This window comes from Microcaecilia unicolor, chromosome 9, assembly GCF_901765095.1.
Source record: "Microcaecilia unicolor chromosome 9, aMicUni1.1, whole genome shotgun sequence".
NCBI lineage: Eukaryota > Metazoa > Chordata > Amphibia > Gymnophiona > Siphonopidae > Microcaecilia > Microcaecilia unicolor.
Genome location: NC_044039.1, coordinates 28,425,442 through 28,452,133, shown reverse-complemented (window position 1 = coordinate 28,452,133; position 26,692 = coordinate 28,425,442). Strand labels below are relative to the sequence as shown.

At 41.0% G+C, this 26,692-nt stretch overlaps 1 protein-coding gene across 1 annotated transcript; it reads left to right on the top strand.

Annotated features, from left to right (window-relative positions):
• The first annotated feature begins 60 nt into the window (after window positions 1–60).
• TDG (thymine DNA glycosylase) lies at window positions 61–26,230 on the top strand. Its single transcript, XM_030214264.1, has 10 exons — window positions 61–207; window positions 4,531–4,673; window positions 9,372–9,598; window positions 11,196–11,265; window positions 15,267–15,402; window positions 15,495–15,577; window positions 15,664–15,758; window positions 18,849–19,020; window positions 20,345–20,464; window positions 24,535–26,230. The coding sequence occupies exons 1-10, from the start codon at window positions 185–187 to the stop codon at window positions 24,657–24,659; spliced, it is 1,194 nt and encodes a 397-aa protein (XP_030070124.1). The 5' UTR covers window positions 61–184; the 3' UTR covers window positions 24,660–26,230.
• Window positions 26,231–26,692: the final 462 nt, after the last annotated feature.

Here is a 26,692-nt window from a genome sequence, read left to right as displayed (position 1 = left end):
GAAGGAAGCTCTACTTCCAAGTTCCGGTTGGCTTGGCTTTTTTTTAATGACTAGCCGCCACTAGTACCAAGTGCGCTTGGTGGTGATTAACGAGATCGTTCAGTGTGCAAGAGAAAATATTAGTAAAACAATACTAATACTGTAAATTATTGCTCCTCAGGTTAAGCGTTAGCAGCGCTGTGAAATGGAGACCGAAAACTCCGGCAGGTAAGTCTAAAAACAGGAGGCAAATCCCAGACCTGACCACAAACGGCCATTTTGAGAAAGTGCGCATGCGCTAAGTTAAAGTTACCCGTCTATAGAGAGAACGAAGGACTTTTTTTGTTTATTTTAATGTTCTGTGTGCATGCGCTGATCCGTCTGAAAGGAATTTAAGCAGCTGGAGTTATGCAGTTTATTTGGAACTAGAAAAGTTCGTGCCTCGCAATTCGGAAATATATTGTAATAAGTTTAATGCCTCCGTTTGAAAGAAATGATCATAAGAATATAAAAACTGCTTCACTAGGTGGGTTAGACCAAAAGTCGATGTAGCCCGGCCCCCATCAGTGGCCAGCCATATTACAAGTATCGGGCAGAATCTTCAACAGTAGCACGATTGGATGATACCGATCCGTAGGGATAACCTTTACCTCCAACAACGTATCCCAACTGTTTTTAAGCCTAGCTGTGCTAAGTACATATACCACATTCTCCAGCAGTAAGTTCCAGAGCTTTACTATATTAAGGGCTAAAGAAAGGGTATTTGATACCTTATTTATTTGGATTTTGCTCACACCTTTTTCAGTAGTAGCTCAAGGTGAGTTACATTCAGGTACACTGGATATTTCTCTGTCCCAGGAGAGCTCACAATCTAAATTTGTACCTGAGGCAATGGCAGGTTAAGTGATTTGCCCAAGTTCACAAGGACAGCAGTGGGATTTGAACCCACCACCTCTGGATGTCAAGACCGGTGTTCTAACCACTAGGCCACTCCTCCACTCAGTGTTCTTCCGAAACTCATTGGGTCTATTTTTTTTTGTCATGTTTGAGCAATGTGTTTAATTTTCGTTTATCAAGGCAAGATTCATTTACAGTAGCTTAGTCCATGAGTTTTGGTATGGAAATAAGCTACAGCAAATGAATCTTTGATACATGAAATGGACTGAGTGAGTTCTGGAGAAGTGCTCTTCAATTGAGGTCTCCTGACCCTTTACCCAGTAGACAGTCTCCCCTGTTTTTTTCTCAGACTTGTTGCAGGCATGCAGATTTCTCTCATGAATAGAAATCAAACAAAATAAAACATGGAAAAGAAAATAAGATACCTTTTTTATTGGACACTAGTAAAAAAGCCCCGTTTCTGATGCAAATGAAACGGGGGCTAGCAAGGTTTTCTTCTGTGTGCATGTGGGAGTGTGTGTGTCTCTGCCCTCTCTCCCTTCCCCTGTGCTCTCTGTCCCCACCCCCCTCGGAGTCGAGTCCTTCAGTGTTAAGTTTCCTGCTGTGCTGCGTTTGTGTTACAGAGATAGTGAGGGCTTCTGCCCTCTCTCCCCTCCCCCCTCTGAGTCCTTCACTGTTACAGAGAGAGCGATTTGATTTTGTGCTTTGCTGTGTTTTCCTTCACTGTTTGTGTTACAGAGAGAGCGAGGGCGGGGCAAACACTCGTGGGGAAACCGGATATCTCTCCCCCTTCACACTTCCGGCTGGAGGCTTCATTTAGAACGTTGGTGGTGCCTTTTATATATAGAGATAACGTAATACATTTCTTGATTAGCTTTCGAAGGTTGCCCTTCTTCGTCAGATCCGATCTGACGAAGAAGGGCAACCTTCGAAAGCTAATCAAGGAATGTATTGTTATGTCCAATAAAAAAGGTATCATCTTATTTTCTTTTCCATGTTTTATTTTGTTTGATTTCTATTGATTACCTTTAAAAGTGGACTAACACGGCTACCACACCACTCTTCTCATGAATATTTGTTGTGGATATCCTGAAAACCTGACTGGCTGGGGTGCCTCCAGGACCAGTGTTGGGAACCACTTGTTCAGACATTTTTTTTTATTATTATGCTTTTAGAATTATTTACAAGCCATATACAAACTTGTACAGGTAATTCGGAACCATATTTTTATACAATAAAGTAACTTCAAAATAATTATATTATCCTTGTTAGACCACAATAACAAAGATCACGTGAAGGAAATTTAACAGGAGAAGTCTTTAAAAGGAAAAACAAAACAAAGCACTATATAGCTTAGCACACATCAATCCATTCTAAATATTATCTCAGCATTGGTACTAACCAGCAGTCAATTTCTTAATTTTAACAAATTCACTAAGATGTTCAGGTTGGAAAAATACATATTTTATCCCTAGGTACTTAACCACACATTTACAAGGATAATTAAGGTAAAAGAATGCCCCCAAGGCTAAAGTTTCAGCCCTAAGAGAAAGAAAAGCTTTCCTTCTCTCTTGTGTAGATTTAGTTACATCTGGGAACATCCATACCTTCTTACCTAGGAAAAGTACATTTGCGTTTCTGAAATATAATCGTTTGAGCGCTTCCAAGTCCTGCTCAAACACAAAGGATACTAATAAAGTCCATCTTTCCGAATCTGCAGTCATAGAGGTCTGTAGAAAATCAGTCAAATTAAGAATATCTTTGTTTTGAGTTGGTAATGCAGTTATCTCAGAACCAGATTGTAAATTGTCTGATTTCTTTGGCTGTATATAGTAAATCTTGGCTATTGGAGGAAACATTTCTGGAGTATAATGCAAAATTTCAGATAAATATTTCTTGAATGCGTCAAGTGGACTAACCCCCGCGGACTTTGGAAAATTCAAGAAACACAATGTTAATCTACGGTGAAAATTTTCAATCTGTTCTATTTTTCGGTGGGTAAATAACCTATCTTTAACTGTTGTTAACTTAAATTCTTGCAAAGTTTTCACTTCTTGTTTTAACTCCGTTACTTGCTGTTGAAAATCTTGTTTTATATTTTCCACACTACTAGTTAGTACATCCATTTTACTTACAAGAGTTGAAACTTCTTTTGTGGAATTGGCTACTGATAGGTCCAAACGCTGGAGAGTTTCCCAAATACTCTCCAGCGTCACCTCCCCAGATTTGATGCCCTGAACTCTCGGTTCAAGAGGAGAGAAAACTCTCTTCTCTCCGTCGGTCTTCACCGCTTCCACGCCTCGATTCAAGGGCCCTTGCGCAACCAGTTCCGGTCCCAGGGAACCCCTTTGAAAGCAGCGTCCTTCGGGCTGGGGTGGTGGCACGAGTTCCGGGGGAGATAGAGTAACATCAAGTCCCAGGCTCTCTTGGTCTCCTCCCAGAGAAGCAGCGGGAGTGCCCCCGGATATCGGAGTAGATGAGATTGTGGCGTATCTCTCCATTGTTTGTTGCCCAACGGGGGGTCTGGGCGTCGAGGCAACACCCCTGACCAAACCTTTCCGTTTAGTATGAGGCATTTCTGCGAGGTAAGAGTTTTCTTTTTGGCAAACAAAGTTCGGGAGTTTACAAGCCACGATCTAATGTGCCGCCATCTTGTCACGTGATCCCAAATCTGGTACAGACATTTTAAGTACTTGAAAGGTATTAATGCTCAGAAATTATTTTTAGAAGGTAGGAAGCTGTAGAATTAGGGGAAATAGTATGAAGCTGTAAGGAGGTAGCATTAGGAGCAACAAAAAGAAATAGTTCTTACGGATAAAATGGAGGATGCCTAGAATGTCTTCATACTGTTTGCATGTCTGAGAAGGGTGGGGATAGCCAACACAGAGCAGCATTTCAACTCTAGCCTTTTATTGGGCAGATTAAATGGGTTATTTTGGTTTATATCTACTGTGTTACCCTACAGCAAATCCTTTGCCCTATGATTCATGTTCAAACATCCTTACACACAATGTGATTGGATTGGCCCGTGGAGAAGGGAGCCATCAGATAACAACAGAAAATGTCAGCCAGTTTGTGCTGCTTTTGCTGATATAGCTGATTCCTGAGATTCAAGAAAAATGAAAGACAGCTATTTGAGTACATACACAAAATAATAACTTGACCCAGACGTGAGGAGTATCCTAGTGGTTAGTGCAGTGGACTTTGATCCTGGGGAACTGAGTTCAATTCCCACTGCAGCTCCTTGTGACTCTGGGCAAGTCACTTAACCCTCCATTGCCCCTGGTACAAAATAAGTACCTGAATATATGTAAACCGCTTTGAATGTAGTTGCAAAAAAACCTCAGAAAGGTGGCATATCAAGTCCTGTTTCCCTTTCACAATGAATATTACTGTAGCTCTTTGTGAAGTTTTGAAATGCTGCATACCATTCTTATAATGTAGCTAGTAGTCTGCAGTTTGGCAAATATCAGGAGAGGGAGAGCAAAAATAGCGACAGTTCCCTAGCAGTGATTCCCCTTGCCACCATTTCCAACTCTATTAAAAAAGTGTCACTATTAATGACCTACAAGATATTTATTAAGATTATCTATGTATTAAGATGCTTGAATATATATTCATCAGGTTATCCACCCCTTTTTTTTTTCTTTTAAGGTTTTATATTAAGCAAGAGCAGCCATGTTATTCATTTCCATTTCATCAAGTGACGGATTCATCTCTTTTCATGGAAAATATGAATGAGCAGCATACAGGAAGATGTCTGGCAGATCCAGAAAGCACTCGGCAATCCATTCCAGGTAATCTAACAACTCTGACATCTTACTTAGATAACAAACAGCCTGTACCTTAGATGAAATGGGGTTTTTGTTTCAATGAGCAATGGTTCAGACCTCAGAGATTTTTGCAAAATCCCATCATTTAGTTGGGAGAAGTAACTCTAGATTGTGGTTTAATTTAGTATTGATCTCTCCTTTTTTAAGGGCGTAAGGTTTAAAAGATTACTGGAATTTTCATTTTCTTATAAATCTGTGGAAGTTAGGAATATGCTCCCCCTGTTCGGTGAGATGTTTATGTTCATATGAATTATTGCGTAGAGTGCTCAAAATGTTTTTATTCCTGAAATTTTAAATTGAATGATCTGTGACTAAACGGGAATTGCTATGTTATATTTATATTTTGTAAACCGTTTTGGACCCTAATTTGGGGACCACGGTAAATAAGAGTCTTGTGTAACCCTATGGGTTAAATGTTAAAAGATTACCTGGCTCATTCTGGATCTGGTGTGAAGACTGAGCAGTGCAGTGAAACTGAGTGGTCTGTGTGCATGCGTTGAGTGTTCCGCATGCTGATGGAACTCTCAGGAGAGTGACAAACAGCTCAGGCTGGCAGTTGGGAAGGAGCTGTATTGGTGAGAACATGTTACTAGGAAAAGACTAGAAGAAAGTTGATGCTGGAGATCATCACCTGAAAGAAAAGGCGCCCAACGTTCAAGAGAGCCAGAGAGAGAAAACAAAGAGAGCAGCTAAGTGACTGAAACTATTTAAAAAAGTGCACATAAGAGAAAACAGTACAGGAAACCTGAACAATAAGTGAGAGAGAACTAAAAGAAGAAAAAAAAAAGAGTAGAGGAAAACTTACATGTTGAGATCCTTGAAGGTCTCCGGAAATCTGAAAGACAGGAGAAAAGAAAGTTTAAAGAATCTAGTGTTTTGTAAAATTGAATGTGCTTAAATGATTTATGTACCTAATATTTATACTTATCTGAAAATGCTCCCAATGTTTCTAAACTGATTTGTGTTGCAAACCTGTAATTGAAATACATATGTTAAATTTGCAAGTTGGTAAAATTTAATTCCTTGAAGAGCTTTGGATGCTTGGTCTCTACGATGGAGGGTAGAAGGGGGAGGGGTGGATCTTTTTCCCTTTTCTACATTTTATTCTGGGTTTTTTTGTTTTTTTGGTTAAGGGTAAAGGGTCATGGATTTGATATAAGAATACCATACTGGGTCAGACCAATGGTCCATCTAGCCCAGTATCCTGCTTCCAACTGTGGCCAATTCAGGTCACAATTACCTGGCAGAAACCCAATTAGTATCAACATTCCATGCCAGCAGTCCTGGGGCAAGCAGTGACTGCCCCCATTTTTGTGTCAGTAATAGTCTATGGACTTTTCCTCCATAAACTTGTCCAAATCTTTTCTAAACCTAGATATACTAACTGCTGTTACCACATCTTCTGGCAGTGAGTTCCAGAGCTTAACTGTATATTATATGCAGGTACTTTTTCTGTCCCTAGTGGACTCACAGTTTTTTGTACCTGGGGCAGTGAAGAGTTAAGTGGCTTGCCCAGGATCACAAGGAGCATTCAGTTATAATTGTATGTTACATATGCTTCATTATGAAATTGGGTTGTGCTTTATGTTGGCAAGAAGGTTTGAGCTATGGGAGATAGAAGGATGGGTTTTTCTTTGTAATAGATAAAGTTTCCAGTTAAATAGGAATGTTTTGTTACAAATTGTTCCTTTGAGCAGATCGTAAAGAAGCAACAGTTTTATATTGTTGACACAACAGAGATTGATTTATTGAGGTTTATTAACTGCCTTCATGAAGATACTCACCCAAGGTGGAGTTGCTTACAATTTTGTTAACAGCATATCTGTAGTACAACCAAATATAAGCATGAATACAGTTAGTCAGGTAAACTTGGAGATGTCAAATTGAAACCTAATAATAGGACCAGCATGATACCATATCAGAAATATAAACAAACAGCACTGTAAAACAATCATGTAACAAAAATATGATACATTTCAGCAGAATATGAATAATACATTAGCATGGAAGAACATTCATATAACATAGATAACATACGTCCGCTCAATACAAATGAAATTCCTTAATCAGTATGCATGAGAACGTTACATGAAAAAAAAAACACTCTATACAAATGAAATGCCTTCTCCCCTGTATAGAGAGGGGTTCCTTCAGGCGGCCGGCAAGGAACTGGAGCTTCTGGAGTAAAAAAAACAAACAAAAAATAAAAAGCACAAACAAGCAGCAAAAGCACAGCGCTTAGGAGTGGGGAGGACGGGTTGTCCCCCGTTCTCTTGCCTCCTGTTCTCCGTGGCCTTGTTTCTGTGCATTTTTCCCATGTGTTCAGTGCACTGGAGGGTTTAGGGCCTTCTTCCTGCCACTTTTGGGCACTCCCTATGGCGGTTCAAGTGACAAAGGCATGCCGTTGCGTAGCCTGTCAGGCACGCCATGTGTTGTCTCCTGCCTCTGTGTTGTGAAATATTTGTGGGGAGGCCTCCAACAAGGATGCAGCTCCCATGGAGGGGATGGGTCCGTTGGGGGCTCTGGACATAGTGCACAGGAGGCACTAGCGTGTCCAGTCTCAGGCGCTGCACATGGCAGGTTTGTCCTCAACCTTGGTGCCTCTGCTCTCCTCCGACTTGGTGGCTCTGCCCCTTCGCAAAACCTGTGTGGGTCATCTGCGCCCCCACCAGGACCTTCTTGGTCAAGAGTCCATGGCCAACCTGTCCACTCTGTCCCTTTTCGACAATGAGCGCGACAAGGAAGATGAATGGCCTATGGGGTGTTAGAAGAGGGCTTGGAGCTCCCTGTGAGGGTGGATCCATCAGAAATTTGGGTAAACAAGTTGGACATTCCAGGCATGCATCAAAGCTGATTGCTACATTCCCAGGTGCCCAAGGCATCTGTCTGGTACACACCATGTAACCTAGCACACCTTTGTCATAACTTGCACGTCCCACCCAATGAACTAAGCTTGCAGAGTGTGTGTGGCTATTCATAAGTCAATTGTGATAGCAAAGCTCAAAACACAACAGGAGATGAGGTGACATCAAAATGGCACCTATTACCCTTAGTGGGTGTCCTATAGAATTGCATGAGACTGAATTTCCATTGAGGTGCCTAGAAAACCTGTAATGGAGCACTCTTGAATTTTACAAACATGGTAATGGATTCTGATGCTTGTCTTCCTTTTTCACTGTTTTACCTAAGATGTGCCGTACTGGGTCAGACCAGTTTCTAATAGTGGTTAATCCAGATCGCAGGTACCCAGAAGGATCCCACAGGATAGATCTATATATTCTTTATTGTTTCTACCTAGCGATAAGCAAGGGCTTTCCCAAGTTTAAATGGACTAATAAGTAGTTCCTGGAAGAAAAGTCCATAAACTTTTTAAAATCCAATTATGCTAGATGCCTCGACTACATCTTCTGGCAACAAATTCTACAGCTTAATTTTACATTCATTGAAAAAATTAGGGCTGTACCGAATATTTATGTTCAGTTCAATTTGGCCCTGAATACATTATTATTCGTATTCTGCTGAATAGTGATTTAAACTGGAATACAAATAATTTGGGGCTCTATTGTGCTAAATCCTACTGAAATAAACACTTGATCTCTGATTTCACGTTGCTTCTTTTATTATTTGTTATGTTAAAAGCTCAGTGCCAAATAGTAAAATATGCTATTTGCTACAGCTCTAGAAAAAAATGTATATTTTTCAGGTTATTTTAAATCTATTGGTTTCTTGGAGTGTCCACTTCTCGTAATTCTGTTTAAAAAGATATCCTTTCCCTATTTACTTGGTCCACCTTTATGATGATTTTATAGATCTGTGTCCTATCCTCTCTCATCAGGGCTTGCTTAAACCATGAGCTAGGCGAGGCACTGGCTCAGAGCATCCAAGGTGAAGTGTGCCAAAATCCCCTGACTGTCACCCATCCCTTCTCCAAGATGAAAAGCCCTAACCAACCCTGGGATTAACTGTTTAAGCAAAATAAGCACATGCTTGGGGCACTACAGGTCTTCCCCCCCCCCCCCCCCCCCCCCAAGCTATCATGCCCTTAACTCTTTTACTTCTGTTTGCCACACCCATTATCTAACATAATTTCTGTGTTTTTCTAATTATAAATATATATGATGTGTATGTTTCTCAGCACTTATTGAGCCTTGATGTATGGAAAGGCCGAGGGGCACTATTATTGGGTTGTGCTTAGGGCATCAGTTGGCCTTAATCTGGCCCTGGCCCAGTGGCATTCCTAGGGGGGGGGGGCAGTCCGCTGCTGGGGGGTGCCGCGCGCGCCTGTCCTCCGTTGGCCCTTGCTTCTTCTCTGCCCTGGAACAGGTTACTTCCTGTTCCGGGGCAGAGAAGAAGCATGGACCAACGGAGGGCAGGCAGTGTGGCACCCCCCCCCCCCCCCAGCGGCATGCACTCGGCGGGGGGGGGGGGTGTTCCTTCGCAGGGGTGTCCTTTCGCTGGGGGGGGGGGCGCTGCACCTGGGGGGCGGGGCGCATCGGCGATCCGCCCCGGGTGCCAGCCCCCCCCCCAGGAACGCCACTGCCCTGGCCCTAACCCATTTACCTGTGATCATTTTAAGCAATGTGACTCTTTTAGGCCATAATTACCATGAATTGATATGAAATGAATAAAATGCTCTTCTGCAACTTTAAATGTGTATTTTAGAGCCTGCAAAAAGAAACAGAAAAAGAACCAAATGCACTGAGCCAAAGAAGCCTGCTGCTAAAGCCCCAAAAGTTCCTAAAGCTGCCAAGTCTGGAGGGAAACAGGAAAAGATCACCGATTCCTTCAAAGTGAAAAGGAAAGTGGATCGTTTCAATGGTGTCTCTGAAGCAGAAATCCTGGCCAAGACTTTACCGGACATTCTCACCTTCAATCTAGATATTGTAATTGTAAGTCGGACTTCTTCATTAGTATGTTAACAACACAAATCAATGTGTAACAAACTTGGAAGCTGAAAACTTCACTACGTTTGTAAATCTCTTGTCTAATATACATTCGATATGATACTCAAATTACTGTCTCTCTCTCTCTCATATTCATATATATATAATCTTAAATAGAGGAAAAAGACATCAGCATTGTGCAGTTAGTAAGTGCATGTTTGAAGTCTGGCATTGATTATAGTAAAGTAATGTGAGCACTTAGTCCCCTGAAGAAGCTTGATTAAAAGTGAAACGAAGAGCCCCCGTTGGGCATTAAGATTTATGCTAAGTGCTTTAGAATGCAAGATTTTATGAATAATTGAATCAGTGTTTGAAGAAATTTGAAGAAGTCAGAGTGCATTATATATATATATATATATATATATATATATATATATCTCCTAAGAGAAAAAGTAATTTCAGTATCATCGAATGTATATTAGACAAGAGATTTACAATCGTAGTGAAGTTTTCAGCTTGCAAGTTTGTCAGACAAATTGATTTTTTTTGCTGAAAATTTGTCCAGTTATTGGTTTGAACAGCACAAGTTTAGCCATTTTATACTATTCTGCCAGATAAGACCATAGCAATCATCACAATTGCAGTCTAGCTGTAATATCTTAATTTTAGTCTCCCAAAGTAGACAATGTCAGTGGTGAGAAAGGGCTGGATACATACGAAGTTCAGAATGCAAATGTTCAAGGTATAGCTTCCAAGACAATGAAGGAAGAAGAGTCAAAACTGGCTTCCAGAATTATTTGCAGCAGATGAGAGAAGGTGAGCTAAAGAACCTCTAGGAGGCAAGAAAGACAAGAGACAAGGCATTTGGGGGGAAATAGATTAATCTGTTTTTCCTTTATTCTGTTTGAAACAGCAGGAAGCCATCCAGATGAACGTAGCAGAAATTATGTGAGAGAACAGAGGGAAGAAAGGGAGCAATGAATCCTCAGCATAGAAGTGATACTGGATGTCAAGCTGAGAAATTCTAGTACCAGTGAAGAACTATGGATAGGGAAGAGAAATAAACTGAAGAACCCCAGGGTAAGGGGCAGGAAGGTTGCCATGCCAAGAAACCAGAAGGGAGATAGGTAAAATGAGAACCAAGTTGTACTAAAGAAGCAATAATTAAAGAAGATGGGGTGAAAAGCAGAGTATATTGGGTCTGCTTAGTAGGCTGTAGAGCGGCCTAGCAGGGTAAAAGATCTAGGGTAGTGAGGTACGCACAGTGCCAAAGAGGAAAGGGTACTTTCAGAATAATGAAATGGCCAGATGTAAGACTGCAGTGTTCAGAAGACAGGAAACCATTTCATGATTGATCTTATACTTCAGAGCTGAAAGGCAGGATTAATATCAAACCAGTCAATTTATCTGACCTCCCAGCTCTCATCTAGCCCAGATAGTAGGAAACAAATTAAAAACAGCAAGAGAGGGTATGAATTTTGACCTAGGTTGTTTACTATGTTTTTTTCTTCTAAGAGCAAAAATGCTAAGAGCAGAGATGTTTTTTTATGTCTGTATGTGGCTGTTTTTGGGCATTTAGGATCTATCATGCTTTGTTCTGCAGATTGGTATAAACCCGGGCTTAATGGCAGCCTACAAAGGGCATCATTATCCTGGACCTGGAAATCACTTCTGTAAGCTTTCACTTTTTTTCTTTAATACATTTCATCAGTAATAAATGCAGTAGATTCTTTACCCCCAATATTCAGCCTTGGTGGTCAGCAAATTTTAAAGATATTTTGACCCAGGTATTCAGTGCCAGGCCACATCAGGATAGCAGCATTGCATATCTAGGTCTTCAGTGGATCCGGAAGCTATGTGAGTGCCGGTACCCGCATACTTAACCGAGTGAAGATAGAACTTATTTTTATTCTGTCTGCCCTATTAGCTGTGCGTGGGCACCAACACTAAATATCACCAGTACTTACATCTGCGTGACTTTTTAGTCTGCCCCATCTTCACCCTGGCACTGCACAAATTGTCAGAAGCTAATCCTGGGTTTAAGAAGTTATTCTGTTCCCAATTAGTGCACTACAAAATGTTACAGAAACCAGAGAAAACTAAAAATAACTATTATAAAAAATCAACTTCAAACCAAATGTTTATGAAAAAAAATTTTTTATGTGCTCAGTTTTTTTTGGTGTTTTACTACGACTCGAAGGCTCGAGATATGTAAAATCACCTGTATCACCATCATAGCACACCCTACCTCCACACCACTAACTAGTCAGAGAACATCAGGAACAATCTCTGCATCTAAAAGATGAAATAGTAAAAACTTAGCTTTGTGTAAATTGTAGCTGGTGCAGTATTGTTCAATGTTCAGTAGGGTGCCGGTGTACAAGGGCTGTGCTAGTCTCAAGCCAGAGCAAAACAGGTAGGGTGTGCTATGATGGTGATACAGGTGATTTCACATATCTTGAGCCTTCGAGTCGTAGTAAAACACCAAAAAAACTGAGCACATTAAAAAAAAAAATTTCATAAACATTTGGTTTGAAGTTGATCTTCTATATATATAAAAGGCACTTTGAAGCCTCAAGCCGGAAACTTGAGGCGCCCGAGATATCCGGTTTGGCCTGCAGGCTCCAGTCACTGTAGCTCCGCCCTCGCGTCAAAACGCGATGATGTTGAGGGCGGGGCGGCCCTCGCGTCAAAACGCGATGACGTTGAGGGCGGGGCGGCCCTCGCAACCACGTCACTGAGGGACGAACGGAGGAAGAGGAGAGGTGTGCAACTCGGAACGGAGGCACGGAGGGGGTGTCTGCAACTCGGGAGGGAGGACGGGGGGGTGGATTACCCTGCTAGCGCCCGTTTCATTTTTTCCAGAAACGGGCATTTCTTACTAGTTTTTTTATAATAGTTAATTTATTTATTTTTAGTTTTCTCTGGTTTCTGTAACATTTTGTACTGCACAAATTGTGCCAGGGTGGGCAGAACCAACATTCCGCAGAATTAGATGGTTTAGTGCCACTGAATTACACAGGTCAGCTCATTCAGTGTGGTTTAAGTAGGCAAGTGCCTCACCTGCCCTCTTAAACCATGCAGAATGTCAATCCCTTTGCTTTTAACGTGGTTTTTACATTCTCTATCTCCTAGGAAAAAAAGATTTTCAAGCAGAGCTCATTTTTAACTAATAGTTTTCATAATTTAAAGCAAAAAAAAAAGAAACTTAAGATACCTCATTTTGCCCCACATTGCATATTTCATATTTGAATTTTGCAGTGTCTATTCATAACAGTCGTGGCCACTAAAATATAGGTGCTGTCCAAATAAAACTGAGTTCAGCTGTAGTGAAACTGGTTCTGTGCTCTTTCTGGATTAACTGTGTAAAAATAGGCACCATTAATTGGAGCAAATGATTCAGTTTTACTTGCCAGCTAATCCAGCAATATCAGACCAGGTATCCTAAAGGTAAATATCTTCTATTGTGGACAGACATGATTTTGGAATCTGGTTCTTTGTTGACCTTAGACAATTCTGGGCCAAAACAGCCATATTTAGTAATGGTCAATAGCTGATTTGTGTTTTCTTCTGTTTGATTTTTGTTGGGCATCTATGGACTGACCTTACCATTTGAGCTAAACTAAACATAACCTAATAGAGAAACCAGCCTGGTAGCCGAGTGGCAGTGTTGTGTACTGACATTTGTGAGATCCCCAATTTTGATTCCTGAGTCACGGGAGGAAATCATGGGTCATCTCTTAAGGTTGATGCATGCAGGTCCTGGAAAGACTTTCACTGCAGTGACCAGAGTAGGTATGTTGGTGGGAGAGGAAAATCCCAGGGTAGTTACAAATGAAGGCCCATTAGCCAGAATTGAACTCTGGTTCTTATTAAACTGGTAGCACAATAATGTAGGCAAAAAACAGCGGTACCAGAAATAACCCAACCCCTTCAAGGAAAAAAAAAATTCTCCTAAGCTCATTTCATTGTATTTGAAGTAGAAGTGGACAACAATCAAAAGTTGTAATTGCAATTAATTGTGTGATTAAAAATTTTAATTTTCAGCAGAATTATGTGCAAAGCGCTGGAGTGGCTGTGGGCAGAGTAAGGACAGTTCTCTGAGTTATCTGGTTGCTGGTTGTATTCAGTTTGCTAATCAGTTAATTATCCAGACAAAATTAGCTATCTGAAGAGCAGAGAGAGTTATCACAGCTATCCAGATAGTGGCACCAGTCACTGCTGAATCCAGATTTTGGCAACGAGTATCTGAATTTATTTCCACCACAGAAGCTGCAGTTTAAACAAATTTAAAAAAAAAACAAAAAAACCTTGACTGCGCTGGCTGAATATTGACCCAAATAATTTCAGATATTTAAAATCCATTTTTTTCACATTTCTATTACATTTCACTGTAGGGCTTCTGGTTTGTATTTTTTTTTTTTAATTAACAAAAAATGCCTTCAAATTAAGGGTGGGCATTTAGTACATTATTAATGGGATTTTTAAATTTTTTTTTAACTATAATTACATTTTTTTAATCATGATCAAAATTTTTAACCCATCTGTTGTCCAGCATTTCTTTCTCTCCCCTGCCTATCCTATTTCACCTTGCTATAATGTAGCAGAGGGAAAGCATTGTCGCCAGCTGCAAGTAGAACATGGAAAATCATTGCCAGAGACCCTATGAAGAGCCAGATACATGTTAAGATAAATGTGTGTGTGGGGGGGGGGGGGGGGAGACGCTAGACCTGTATGCTGGGTCAGCAGCAGGAGAGAACAGAAACGGGTATCTATATGTAAGGGGTAACAGGTTTAATAGCTGAAGGGGAGATACTTGGGTGCATATACAGGGGAAGGACGTAGCAGGAGAGGAGAAAGGTAGTTACCCGTATGGAGGGGAGGGGGAGCAATGTGCTGTGGGAAGGAAGTGCAACTTTTCATTATATTCAGCACATTTTTAAAAATTTCCATGCAGTGGGAATTTACTAGTACCAAGCCATCTGCCCAAAGATAAGACTAATCATACAAGTCCAACTTTTAATACCACAATTAATTTTGATTAAAATTTTAATCGTTGCCCACCCCTAATTGAATAGCATGTTATGACTTCAGGATAATCAGCCATGCTGAGCATCTGTTCAAAACGATGCTTGGGTAAACGTTAAAAAAATTGGAAAAGAATGTGCCCAAAATATACGCTGCGAGTAAGTGCAATCAATGATTGGCTTTGGTCAGCAGCACTTACCTGGGTAGTAGGTGCTGCTACCCAGATAATTGGTTTTGAATATCAGGCTGTATGAATTAAATTTTGTTTGTACAAAAATATGTACTGCATGTTGTGGTAACCTCAGTTTCCTTAGCGTCCCTCCAGACCAGGATTGGACTGATGGGTTGTGCTCGCCTACCAGCAGGTGGAGACTGAGAAAATACTAAATTATTAATTAAGAGTAATTATTAATTAAGAGTAAATTAGCCATAAGGCTGATCTAGGTGGCTGCAAAGAGCATTTTATGACTGACCTATGAAACATTTTCATCAACTGAACAATAAGGTTTCTGCAGACACATACACAGGACCATTTGGGGGGAATAGTGGAAATACATTTGTTTTTGTTTGTGTCGACTCCTTTATTATGGTGATCTGCAAAGTCTTTCCAGATGAAAGTAGCTAAAGTCTTGTTTCCTGCTCACAGGGAAGTGTCTTTTCATGTCAGGATTAAGTGACCAACAGCTGAATCATCTGGATGATCATACGTTACCTGCAAAGTATGGAATTGGATTTACCAACATGGTGGAAAGGACGACCCCAGGAATCAAGGAGCTCTCCAGGTGGTGTAGGACTGCATGTGATATCTGTGCCCAGCCTTCACTGTGATCTTGTATTATGCTGAAGGGTTTTTTTTTTTTTTTGGTATTTGTAGCAAAGAGTTTCGGGAAGGAGGACGAATTCTCATGCATAAACTACAGAAGTACAAACCCCGAATAGCAGTTTTTAACGGAAAATGTAAGGTTCCTAATACTTGCAGTTTGAGTCATTTTCTTTCTTTAGAAAATTGCACTTTTTCTGATACTTTGTCTGTTTAATTTAAGGTATCTATGAAATGTTTAGTAAAGAAGTTATTGGCGTGAAGATTAAAAAATTTGAATTTGGGCTCCAGCCACACAAAGTTCCAGAGACAGAAACTGTAAGTATCTGTGGATGAAAACCTGGGAAAGTCATTGGCTTTGAGCTTTAGGGCATTCTGTTAAACAGTAGACCTGTTTGTACTCAGTTTCCATGGATTCTCACCACAGCACTTATGGATGTGCAGCTCCATCCTTCAAAGTCCACAGACTAGTCTGGTTCTGAGAATAACTGCAATATGCAAATTAAACTGAATCAGGTGTGTGCTGATATCCAGAATATACATATTGATTAGAAAATCCTATAAATAGAACCTGATGGTACATTTCTTGCCCCTTTGTGTGATGGTACAACCATATATACACACTGAGAATTGCAACAGAAAAGTGAAAGGTTATTTTGAGACTGCCTTGTCTATAGAAAAACTGATCCTAAATATCAATTTGAATTGAAACAAATCAAAAAGCACTTTGGGGGGGAGGGTTAATCTTGTACAGTACTTGACTGCCTCTGCTTTCAGCTTGGTGGGTCTTCAGTTATATAATTCCAGCTAACCTAAATATTAGTTGGTTTTAAAGCTTTTTGTTTTTCCTTCAATTATCCATTTAGTTATAGTGGCATACTTTTTGGGAAGGTGTGTAAGAGCTCAGAACAGTATCTTTCTTATCATCTAGACCAAAACAGTCCAGCCCAGGCGAGTGGGTTATGTCCTCTGCCAGCAGATGGAGCCAGAGAAAAACATCTCAGGACTAACCACACCCTATGAGATGGGGGTGGGGGGGGGAAGCTGGTGCTGCCTTTAGCTCCTCAGTATTTCTCTGGCTCAAACAGTGGTCTTTAAAGTATCGATTCCTGGAGGAGACGGTCACCTCGGACCATACCAAAAGGAGTTGACAGGTCCCAGAGGGCCGGCTAGCCTACTTCTTCAGAGTATAGGTCTTTGTAGTCCTGACTCTGTCTTCCAGAGGATACTGGTAGAACAGTTACCTTGCTTCTATTGCCTCAGCATGGGTTTGCAGGTCTGGAAGTTTGACAGCTTGGGTGTTGGAGTTCTGAGAGTTATCGTGGCTTTCTCCCACCTGATCTGTGTAGAGCTTGAGTGCATCCCACTCATCTGGACTGATCTGATATGGACAATAGGAAGGGGAAATTTGGGCTTACCTGTTAATTTCCTTTGCTTGAGTCCTACCAGACCTGTCCAGAAACTACCTATGGAAGCTGTGGCAGTCAAGGGTTCTCAGTCTGACAAATGTGAAAAGCTAAAAAGTATTTTGTAGCCCACTGTGAAGCTAGTTATGTCCTTGGTGTATGAAATTCTCATGACTGGGTTAGTGATCATAAAAATAGCCATACTGGATCAGACCTGCCTAGTATCCTGTTTCCAAAAGCGGCCAATGCATGTCATAGATACCTGGCAGAAACCCAAATAGTAACAACATTCCATGCTACCCAATCCCAAGGCAAGCAGTGACTTCCCCATGTCTGTCTTAATAGTAGACTATGGACTTTTCCTCCAGGAACTTGTCCAAATCTTTTTTAAACCCATAGACGCTAACTGCTGCTACCACATCCTCCGGCAACAAGTTCCAGAGCTTAATTATTCATTGAGTGAAATATTTCCTCCTATTTGTTTTAAAAGTATTTCCATGTAACTTCATGGAGTGTCCCCTAGACTTTTTTTTTTTTTTTTTGAAAGAGTAAAAAAATTGATTCACTTTTACCCGTTCTTTACATTACTCAGGATTTTGTAGACCTCAATCATGTCACCCCTCAGCCATCTCTTTTCCAATCTGAAGAGGCCTAACCTCTTTAGCCTTTTCTCATTTGGGAGGCATTCCATCCCCTTTATCATTTTGGTCACTCTTCTTTGAATCTTTTCTAATTCTGCTTTTTTTTTTTTTTTTTTTTTTTTAAATACGGTGACCAGAACTGAATGCAATACTCAAGGTGAGGTTGCACCATGGAGCGATACCATGGAACTGATGGTTTTGGCTGTACTAGGTTTGGCTCTGGGGGTAAAATGTAAACCCAAAACATAAGAATTATTTTTTATTTATTTACCGCCTTTTTGAAGGAATTCACTCAAGTCGGTGTACAGCAAGAATAAGTCAAACATAAGCAATAGACAAGTACAGCAGTAAAAATATTCAAACAGCAATACATAGTATGGTATGTTATAATGCCAACACAATAAAACATTTTAATAGACAGCATGGGGTGTATGGAAAGATGGAACATATAGATAAGATAGAGTTATCAGGAGTATGAAAATAAGGGACTAGTTAAAGAGAATTGCAAATGAGGTCAGAAAGGTGCTTGAACATCTTGGCTAGGGTAGGAGTAGATAAACACGTCCTGCTAGTGTAATTTACGTCTTCCCTTAAAGCCTGGTTGAAGAGCCAAGCTTTCACCTGCTTTCTGAAGCCTTTCAGGGAGTTCATTCCAGAGCGTGGGGGCTACTCTGGAGAAGGCTTTATTATAAGATACAAAGGAGTTATAGGGGGAGTGAAAGTTGGCTCTGAGTTCTTGTTTTGGGTTATTTTGGGGGTTTTTTTTTTGGGGGGGGGGGGGGTTTGGCTCAATTTACTGGCAGGGGCACTTAACCCACTCATCTAGGCTGGTCTGGGAGGACTCAAGGAAAGGAATGTTTTACAGATACTGCACTATGGAAGAAAGTATTCTGCTGTCGGGAAAATGTTTGGCAAGACCATACTTTTCTCCCCTTTGACAATGGAGTCATACTTATTTGCTAACCTACAAATGTTCATTGTCTCGAGGAGACTTTATGTAGAGCTTTGTTGTTGGGATTAAAAACATAGCCATTATTTCCAGCTACAAATGATTTGTTTCATTTTATTAACTTGTTCTACTCTTCATAGTGTATTATAGCAGATTACATGACATTTATGTTATTAGAATTGTAATCTTCACCCCTAGGCCCAACTGTGCTGTAGTAGAGACCACACAATTATGTCTGTTCCAGGCAGAAGGGAGCAGTCTTTGAAAAAACAAAAGTAATCTTCACAGACTCTCACTTTTACTGAAAAGTTACCATTATTAAAATTGCTAATCCGTTTTGCAAACCCCTATTGGCTGTTTTTGCTGTTCTTTCATTTTCTCTGTATTTATTTGCTGTCTGTTGCTTGTAAAGCTCTGTTACGTTATGCCGTCGTCAAGTGCAAGATGTGCTCAGTTTCCTCGTGCGCAGGATAAGGTTCACCATTACATCAAGCTGAAAGACTTGAGGGACCAGATGAAGGGTATTATGCCCAACAGAGATGTGCAGGAAGTGAACTACAGCTTTGATTTACAGCTTGCACATGGTATGTTTGCTCCTAATTATTCGTTTATATCTGTCTCTTTATAAAAAAAAAAAAAGTCCTGCCAGTCCAGAACTTCTTGCAGGGGTGGTATTGTAGGATGTAGAACGTGACACTAAAAGACAAATAGTGAACTGAAAAACACCGCGTGAAATACACTAAGGGTTTTTCTTGCTGTGCATCATTGCATTACACTGTGACTTGACTGGTACTCCGTTTAAGAGTGCTGCTCTACAAATTAATATTGTACGTTTTAAGCTAACAAATATTAGTAAAAGTGACAGCTAAGATGAAATTAACGTAGAGATGAATAGAAATATACAGGAGTGCGAGATCTAAGTAGATTTAGCAAAGCACAAGTAGTTAGAAAGTGCATTCCAGAGACTTTGCACAGAGGCATGTTTCCCTGCATTCATCTTTCCCCTCTCCAGACCCTCTAATCCCAGGTAATACATCAGCAGTGGCACTAATTTCCACTGCTTGTCCAGCTGTCCCGAAACAGCAGTGAGAGTTGGCTGGAGCAGTAGCACAGATTCATGCTCCTCATCACACTCTGTAACTTTTCTTCTACCTGACACGTAACATTTGCCGACTGCACACACCCATAGATGCTCATCTTTACAAACAGACAGACAGACGAACAGATGCATCCTCTTAGGTACTTTCACTGTAGCTAAGTATGCTTTAAAAATTAACATGTTAGATGCCATGTGTACTAGAAGCTGCCCTATGTTCAAATCATGTCCCACTTAATCATTAGGCAAACTAAGGGCTCTGTTTACTAAGGTGCACTAGCATTTTTAGCGTGCACTAACGCTATAGACATACATAGGAATATATGGGTGTTTTTAATGTTAGCACACGCTAAAAACGCTCGCGCACCTAGCGCACGGCTTAATGAAGAGGGCCCCAAGATAGCAGCTTAGGGGTGGGGAAGGGACAGCCAAAGCAAAATAATAGGTAGTGACAGCCACACAAGGTCTAAGAACCATCAGCATGTACTTTTTACCTACATTGAGGGTGGACATTTATACAGATGAATTGTCTAATTAGGGTGATCATGGTTGTTGAGTTTGATTATCAAAATCTCGAAGGGGGAAGGGGAAACTAGGATCCCAAAAAATAATGGAGAGGGATACAAGACTGAAGGTTTGCTGAGGGTGCCCCAGCTCTGCTCCTATCTAATTTCTGATGTCTCTCTTAAACCCAGATGGTTTCCAAGTGTTACTGAAGTATCTGATCTACTACTGTTTTAATCAGTTGTAAATTTTGTATTGTATTATTTAGTGAATTATTGCTTATTGATTGCATATCGTTGCTCTCTTAGAGGATGCCAAGAAAATGGCTGTGAAGGAGGAGCGACATGATCCAGGTTACGATGCAGCTTATGGTGAAAATCCCACAGTTGGAGAAAGCGGACTGTGCGGCTTGCCCTCCGATAGTACGGGTAAAACATTTTGTATGCATTTCTTATTCTTTATCTTTTTAGCTCCTCATCTGTTAATATTTCACTGTTATCTTTCTATTGTATTTCACTTATTTTTACCCTTACAAATGGTGGTGGTGTTTTTTTAACTTTAGATACATTGCTTTAAGATCCTATGATGATTTTACATTAAAAAATTAGAAGGATATCTTAATGTATTTTATGTAACTTTTAAGGAAATAAATATGTTCAGTTTTCTTCTGAAAGTTGTTCCTATGTTTTCACTTTGCCATTTGTCTATCCAAGGCTTCCCAAACCTGCCATGGTGACCCCATAGCCAGTCAGGTTTTCAGGATATTCATAAGGCAAAATGTGCATGTACTGGGTTTTTTAACGCGTATAAATTTACCTCCTATGTGTTTGTTGTGGATATCCTGAAAAACGGATTGGCTATTGGGTTGCCAGAATAGGTTTAGGAAGCCCTTATCTACCCTCTCCAGAATATCTTTTGGTTGTAGGTGACATGTGAATATAGGAGACACAGCTAAAGAGTTACATTTGGTTTAATTTTTATCTTTTTTTTTTTCTCTGTATTTTTGATGGACGTTTCCATGGAGGATAGCTTTGTTTCCAGTTGTACCAAGACTTCATTCTTTTTTTTTAATTGAAATTTTACAAAGCAGTTGAAAAATATCCATAAAAAAACATAGTGTATTCATTTTATTGCAAAGAATATGCAAAGATGCAGGTAATTTATAAATACATAATTGAACAACAGAGAAAGAGAACTTAGATGTAAGAACCAAAAGAGGCCATGACAGAGCAAAGAAAAAGCTCAGCTGCACAATTTTTGCTAGTCCTTATTAAATTTTAAAGAATCTTAGTGTAGCCCACAGTAGCAGCAGATCTAATGAAGACCTAACAAAGACAGGGAAATTTTGGGTGGAGGTGGGATCTGGGGGCATTTTTGAGTTTTAAGATGATAAATTGTATAAGAGCTTGCTCTGGATTTCCAGAGGCAATGTACTATTATGCTTTTTTGCTTGCTGCAAATGACCTAATTAAAAAAAACACCTTTTTAATGAGGATAAAGAAAAAGAATCATAGCTTTAAACTACTGATGTCTCTGCTATATAATTTTCCAATTTCTTTATTTTTGGGGGGGGGGGGAGGGGGTTGTTTCAAACTTATTTTCTTGTATCGTATGTTTCTTTTCAGAGAGAGAAATTGGATGGATAATTTGCCTCTTTAAAAATTGTCAATTTTTTTTTTTCTTGCACTTTTTTTTTCCCTTGATCTTTGGTCAAAGATCAAGGTGGTCTTCTGATCAGGAGAAGTAGCAGTCTGTAGGCCTGATTATTATGATTCAGACACTCAGTAAAAGGAATACGATCTCCACACTCCAGCACAGTATTGTAGTAGGCGTAGGAAGGAAAGGTGCAAGTTTGCAATGACCTGCTCCTGGCCAAATCCAGAGGTCACTACTCCATCCTCATCCTCCTCGATCTTTCCGCCGCGTTTGACACTGTCAATCATGACTTACTTCTTGCCACGCTGTCCTCTTTTGGGTTACAAGGCCCGGTCCTCTCCTGGTTCTCCTCTTATCTCTCCCACCGCACCTTCAGGGTACACTCCCATGGATCTTCCTCCACTCCCATCCCACTATCTGTTGGAGTTCCCCAGGGTTCTGTCCTTGGACCCCTTCTCTTCTCAATCTACACCTCTTCACTGGGCTCGCTGATCTCGTCTCATGGTTTTCAGTATCATCTTTATGCTGATGACACCCAGCTATACCACTCCACACCTGACATCACTGCGGAGACTCAGGCCAAGGTATCGGCCTGTTTATCCGACATTGCGGCATGGATGTCCAACCGCCACCTGAAGCTGAACATGTCCAAGACCGAGCTCCTTGTCTTTCCTCCTAAACCCACTTCTCCTCTTCCTCCACTCTCTATCTGTGTTGATAACACCCTCATCCTCCCCGTCCCATCTGCCCGCAACCTCGGAGTCACCTTCGACTCCTCCCTCTCCTTCTCTGCGCATATCCAACAGACTGCCAAGACCTGTCGCTTCTTCCTCCTCAATATCAGCAAAATTCGCCCTTTCCTCTCTGAGCATACCACCAGAACTCTCGTCCACGCTCTCATTACCTCTCGCCTCGATTACTGCAACTTACTCCTCACCGGCCTCCCACTCGGCCATCTATCCCCCCTTCAATCCGTTCAGAACGCTGCTGCACGTCTTATATTCCGCCAAAACCGTTATACTCATACCACCCGTCTCCTTAAATCACTTCATTGGCTTCCGATCAGATATCGCATACAATTCAAGCTCCTCCTCCTTACCTACAAATGCACTCAGGCTGCGGCTCCTCACTACCTCTCCACCCTCATCTCCCCCTATGTTCCCGCCCGCAACCTCCACTCACAGGACAAAGCCCTTCTCTCGGTACCCTTCTCCACTACTGCCAACTCCAGGCTCCGCTCATTCTGCCTTGCCTCACCCTATGCCTGGAATAATCTTCCTTTACCCATACGCCATGCCCCCTCCCTACCCATCTTCAAATCTCTGCTTAAAACTCACCTCTTCAATGCTGCCTTCGGCGCCTAACCGCTCGAGAAATATAAAATACCCCAATCTATCCACCCTATCAGATTAACTGTTCACTCGTCCTCTAGATTGTTCACTTGTCTTTAGTTTGTTCTCTTGTCTTTTAGATTGTAAGCTCTTTGAGCAGGGACTGTCCTTCTATGTTTGAATTGTACAGCGCTGCGTAACCCTAGTAGCGCTTTAGAAATGATTGTTGTTGTTGTTGTTGGGTACTGGGAGTCCTAGGCAAATCAGCTTTGTGCCCACCTTGCTTACCCTGACTTACTTTCCACCCTTCTTTTAATGTCATCACCATGAATGCGTTTAGAATGCATGGTTATGAGGCCAGCAGTTATGCTGAAGTGCTGGCTTTGCAACCACACTTTTTGAACATGCTTGTGGTGGGGAGTCGCAGTACAGACTCAGGATGCCCCATCCAACTAACTTGAGTGTCTCTTTGGCTGATAGGTATGAGGATTCCTGACAGCCATGCTGTCTCACCTGCCCCACTCTACTGGCTGTTTTGATATGTTCTCCCACCCCCACCCTTTTTTTTTTTCTCCCTGTACTCCACATTGTACCAGCTGACTGCCTAGATTTGCCTGGTGGTATGGAAACCTTATCTCTTGAGGATAAGCTGATTATTGCCTCTTACACGGCCCTTAGATCTGTCTAGGCTGTAGAAAAAAGATTACATATTACCGCAAGAACAGGGGTAGGCAGTTTTGGTACTCGAGAGCCCCAGGTGGGTCAGGTTTTCAGGATATCTACAATGAATATGCAGGAGAGAGATTTGCATGCACTGCCTCCTTTGTGTACAGTACACCATCTCCTACATATTCATTGTGGATATCCTTGAGAGCCTGGGTGGTGTATTTGCCTACCCCATACTAGAATGTCCTCCGTAACCCCTGAGAGAGAGGAGAGAATTCCCTATCTGTTACAGCTCTCAGCTCTTTGGGAGAAGAAAAGGAGAGGCAGGAAAGGTGATTGTCCACCCTTAGCTGCAGACCAGAGAGTATTGTTTTAAAACACTAATACTGACATTTTCCGTGGAGTGTTTCCTGCATGAATCATCAACTGCTAAATCTGGACTGTTAGCATCAAGGAGATTTGATAAAAGGAGACAGCATGATATCACAAGGCTGAAGTTGGTCTCCACCCAAGGAGGTTTTACTTCTCCCCAAAGCAGCCGCCATCTTGGTACACCCAAAACAATAAACTTGATAGGGTAACAAGCTCTGCCTACTGGCTTCAGCCCACATAATGGGCCAGATTGGTTCATTCTGTCTCCTGTTATCAAACCTCCTTGGCTAGCATGGCTGGGGGAAGGTTTCACCTTATTTCAGAGGCCAACTTGTGCTGTGTAGTGCTGCTTAATATTTATTTATAGGCACATGATATATCACTAGGTGGTTTATGAAAAGCAGGGTAGAGGTGTCTTAGGCAGATTGTCATGATAAATGAAATAAATCCGTCCTGTTGTTCTCTTTCACCAGCATTATGCAGCCAGGAACCCAGTGTGCAAGTTCCAAATGACCAGTGGATGTCGCAGTCTTTCATGGAGCATAATCCTGAAATTGGCAACGCTCGAGCTCAGCATCAGGGAGGGAGCTTTGTTTAAGGACTTTGATGTACAGCCTATGCACTAGTTCTGCAGTTTTAATGCAGTGAGAGAGAACTGCACCTCAGTTCACTAACTGAAACATATATTAATGGTGTATTACCTCTTGTCTTCAATGTTCTAATTTTAAACTAGTTTGGTGCTAGATTTTAGCCTAAGTATTAGTTATGATGAAATGCCTAATGGCTTAAGAAATTTAGATTAGAGTTTTGTTACTATTCCCAAGTTTTCTAATTTAATGTCAACCACCTGCTGCAGTTTTTGACAAACTGCAGTCACATGTTTTCAAGTGTGTTATACTAGTTGGGAGTTACTTGTAGATTTTAATGCATTAGCCTTTTTTATTTTATTTTTATAGAATGCGTGGTCAGACTCCTGGATATCTTATATTCTGTTTTGTGGCCCAGGAGAGGGTCATGACATCTGTTTTTAAGTGGATGTTACTACCGATAATTTTGTGATACAGAGCCGCTCTAACCAGGGCCAACCCAACCATTAGGCAAAGTTAGTTGCTTAGGGCAGCTGCTTCAGGGTGGGGGAGAACAGGCAGCAAAAAACAGCTGCGATCCAAGCATAACAGTAAGTCCTGATGATAACTATATTAACTCAAAGAACCATCAGCACATACTTTTACCTACAAATGTAAGTTAATATTTAAAAAATATGATGTCCAATTATGTTTTTTTTTATAGAACTGTGGTAGGATGGGGAAGCTGACAGGCTAGAGAATGAAAATTGTTTATTTTTTGTGTGGGTGGAGGGTAAGGCTCAAATCTTGTGTAGAGCACCCAACACTCTTGCACTGGTCCTGGTTCTAGCTGTAAACTAGCATTAACATTATTTAAAAAAAAAAAAAAAACACAAACCTGAAAGGAGACTAATGTACAGTTCTGTTCAGCTTCTGCACATCATTGCAGGGTGTGGCTGTGTATTTATTTCCATAATGGTGCTAGATTTATTTTCCATATCTTTGTTCATTCCCACCACACATACCCTTGTGCTGATAAAGAAAACAGTAAGATTGGAGAGAATAGAACAGACTGAATGGGATGCATTTTTAATTTAAGAAACTGTTACTGTTAGAAGCATTTTCTGCTTTTTGAATAGGTGCTTTATGTACTTGAAATATACATACAAGAGGTAATTCTAAGTGGGCATCTCCATTTAAATGCCCAAAGCCACATGGTAGGTGTCTATTCTATAACAGAACAGCATCTGCAGTTATACCAGCCCTAGAGCTGATGTGTGGGTGCCTAAATGCAGCAGAGATGTACATAATGAGAGTCCTCCTAAGTCCCACCCATGCTCTGCCCCTTGTGTAAGCTGTCCTTGTAAATACACGCTATATAAGTTATACGGGTATTTGCAGAATAGCATTTAGGTGTCCCGCCAGCACTTACATGCATGTGTGTGTGTACCTATATTCATGTAACTGCTAGTACTGTAAACATTTGCCTTTGGAACACATGTAAATATGGGCTCCTAGGTTATAGATTCTCCCTACAATGTCAAACATCATAACTTTACATTTTCTAGATTTTTTTTTTTTTTTTTTTTTTGCTGTTCTTTAACATGTACAGTGGGGGAAATAAGTATTTGATCCCTTGCTGATTTTGTAAGTTTGCCCACTGACAAAGACATGAGCAGCCCATAATTGAAGGGTAGGTTATTGGTAACAGTGAGAGATAGCACATCACAAATTAAATCCGGAAAATCACATTGTGGAAAGTATATGAATTTATTTGCATTCTGCAGAGGGAAATAAGTATTTAATCCCTCTGGCAAACAAGACCTAATACTTGGTGGCAAAACCCTTGTTGGCAAGCACAGCGGTCAGACGTCTTCTGTAGTTGATGATGAGGTTTGCACACATGTCAGGAGGAATTTTGGTCCACTCCTCTTTGCAGATCATCTCTAAATCATTAAGAGTTCTGGGCTGTCGCTTGGCAACTCGCAGCTTCAGCTCCCTCCATAAGTTTTCAATGGGATTAAGGTCTGGTGACTGGCTAGGCCACTCCATGACCCTAATGTGC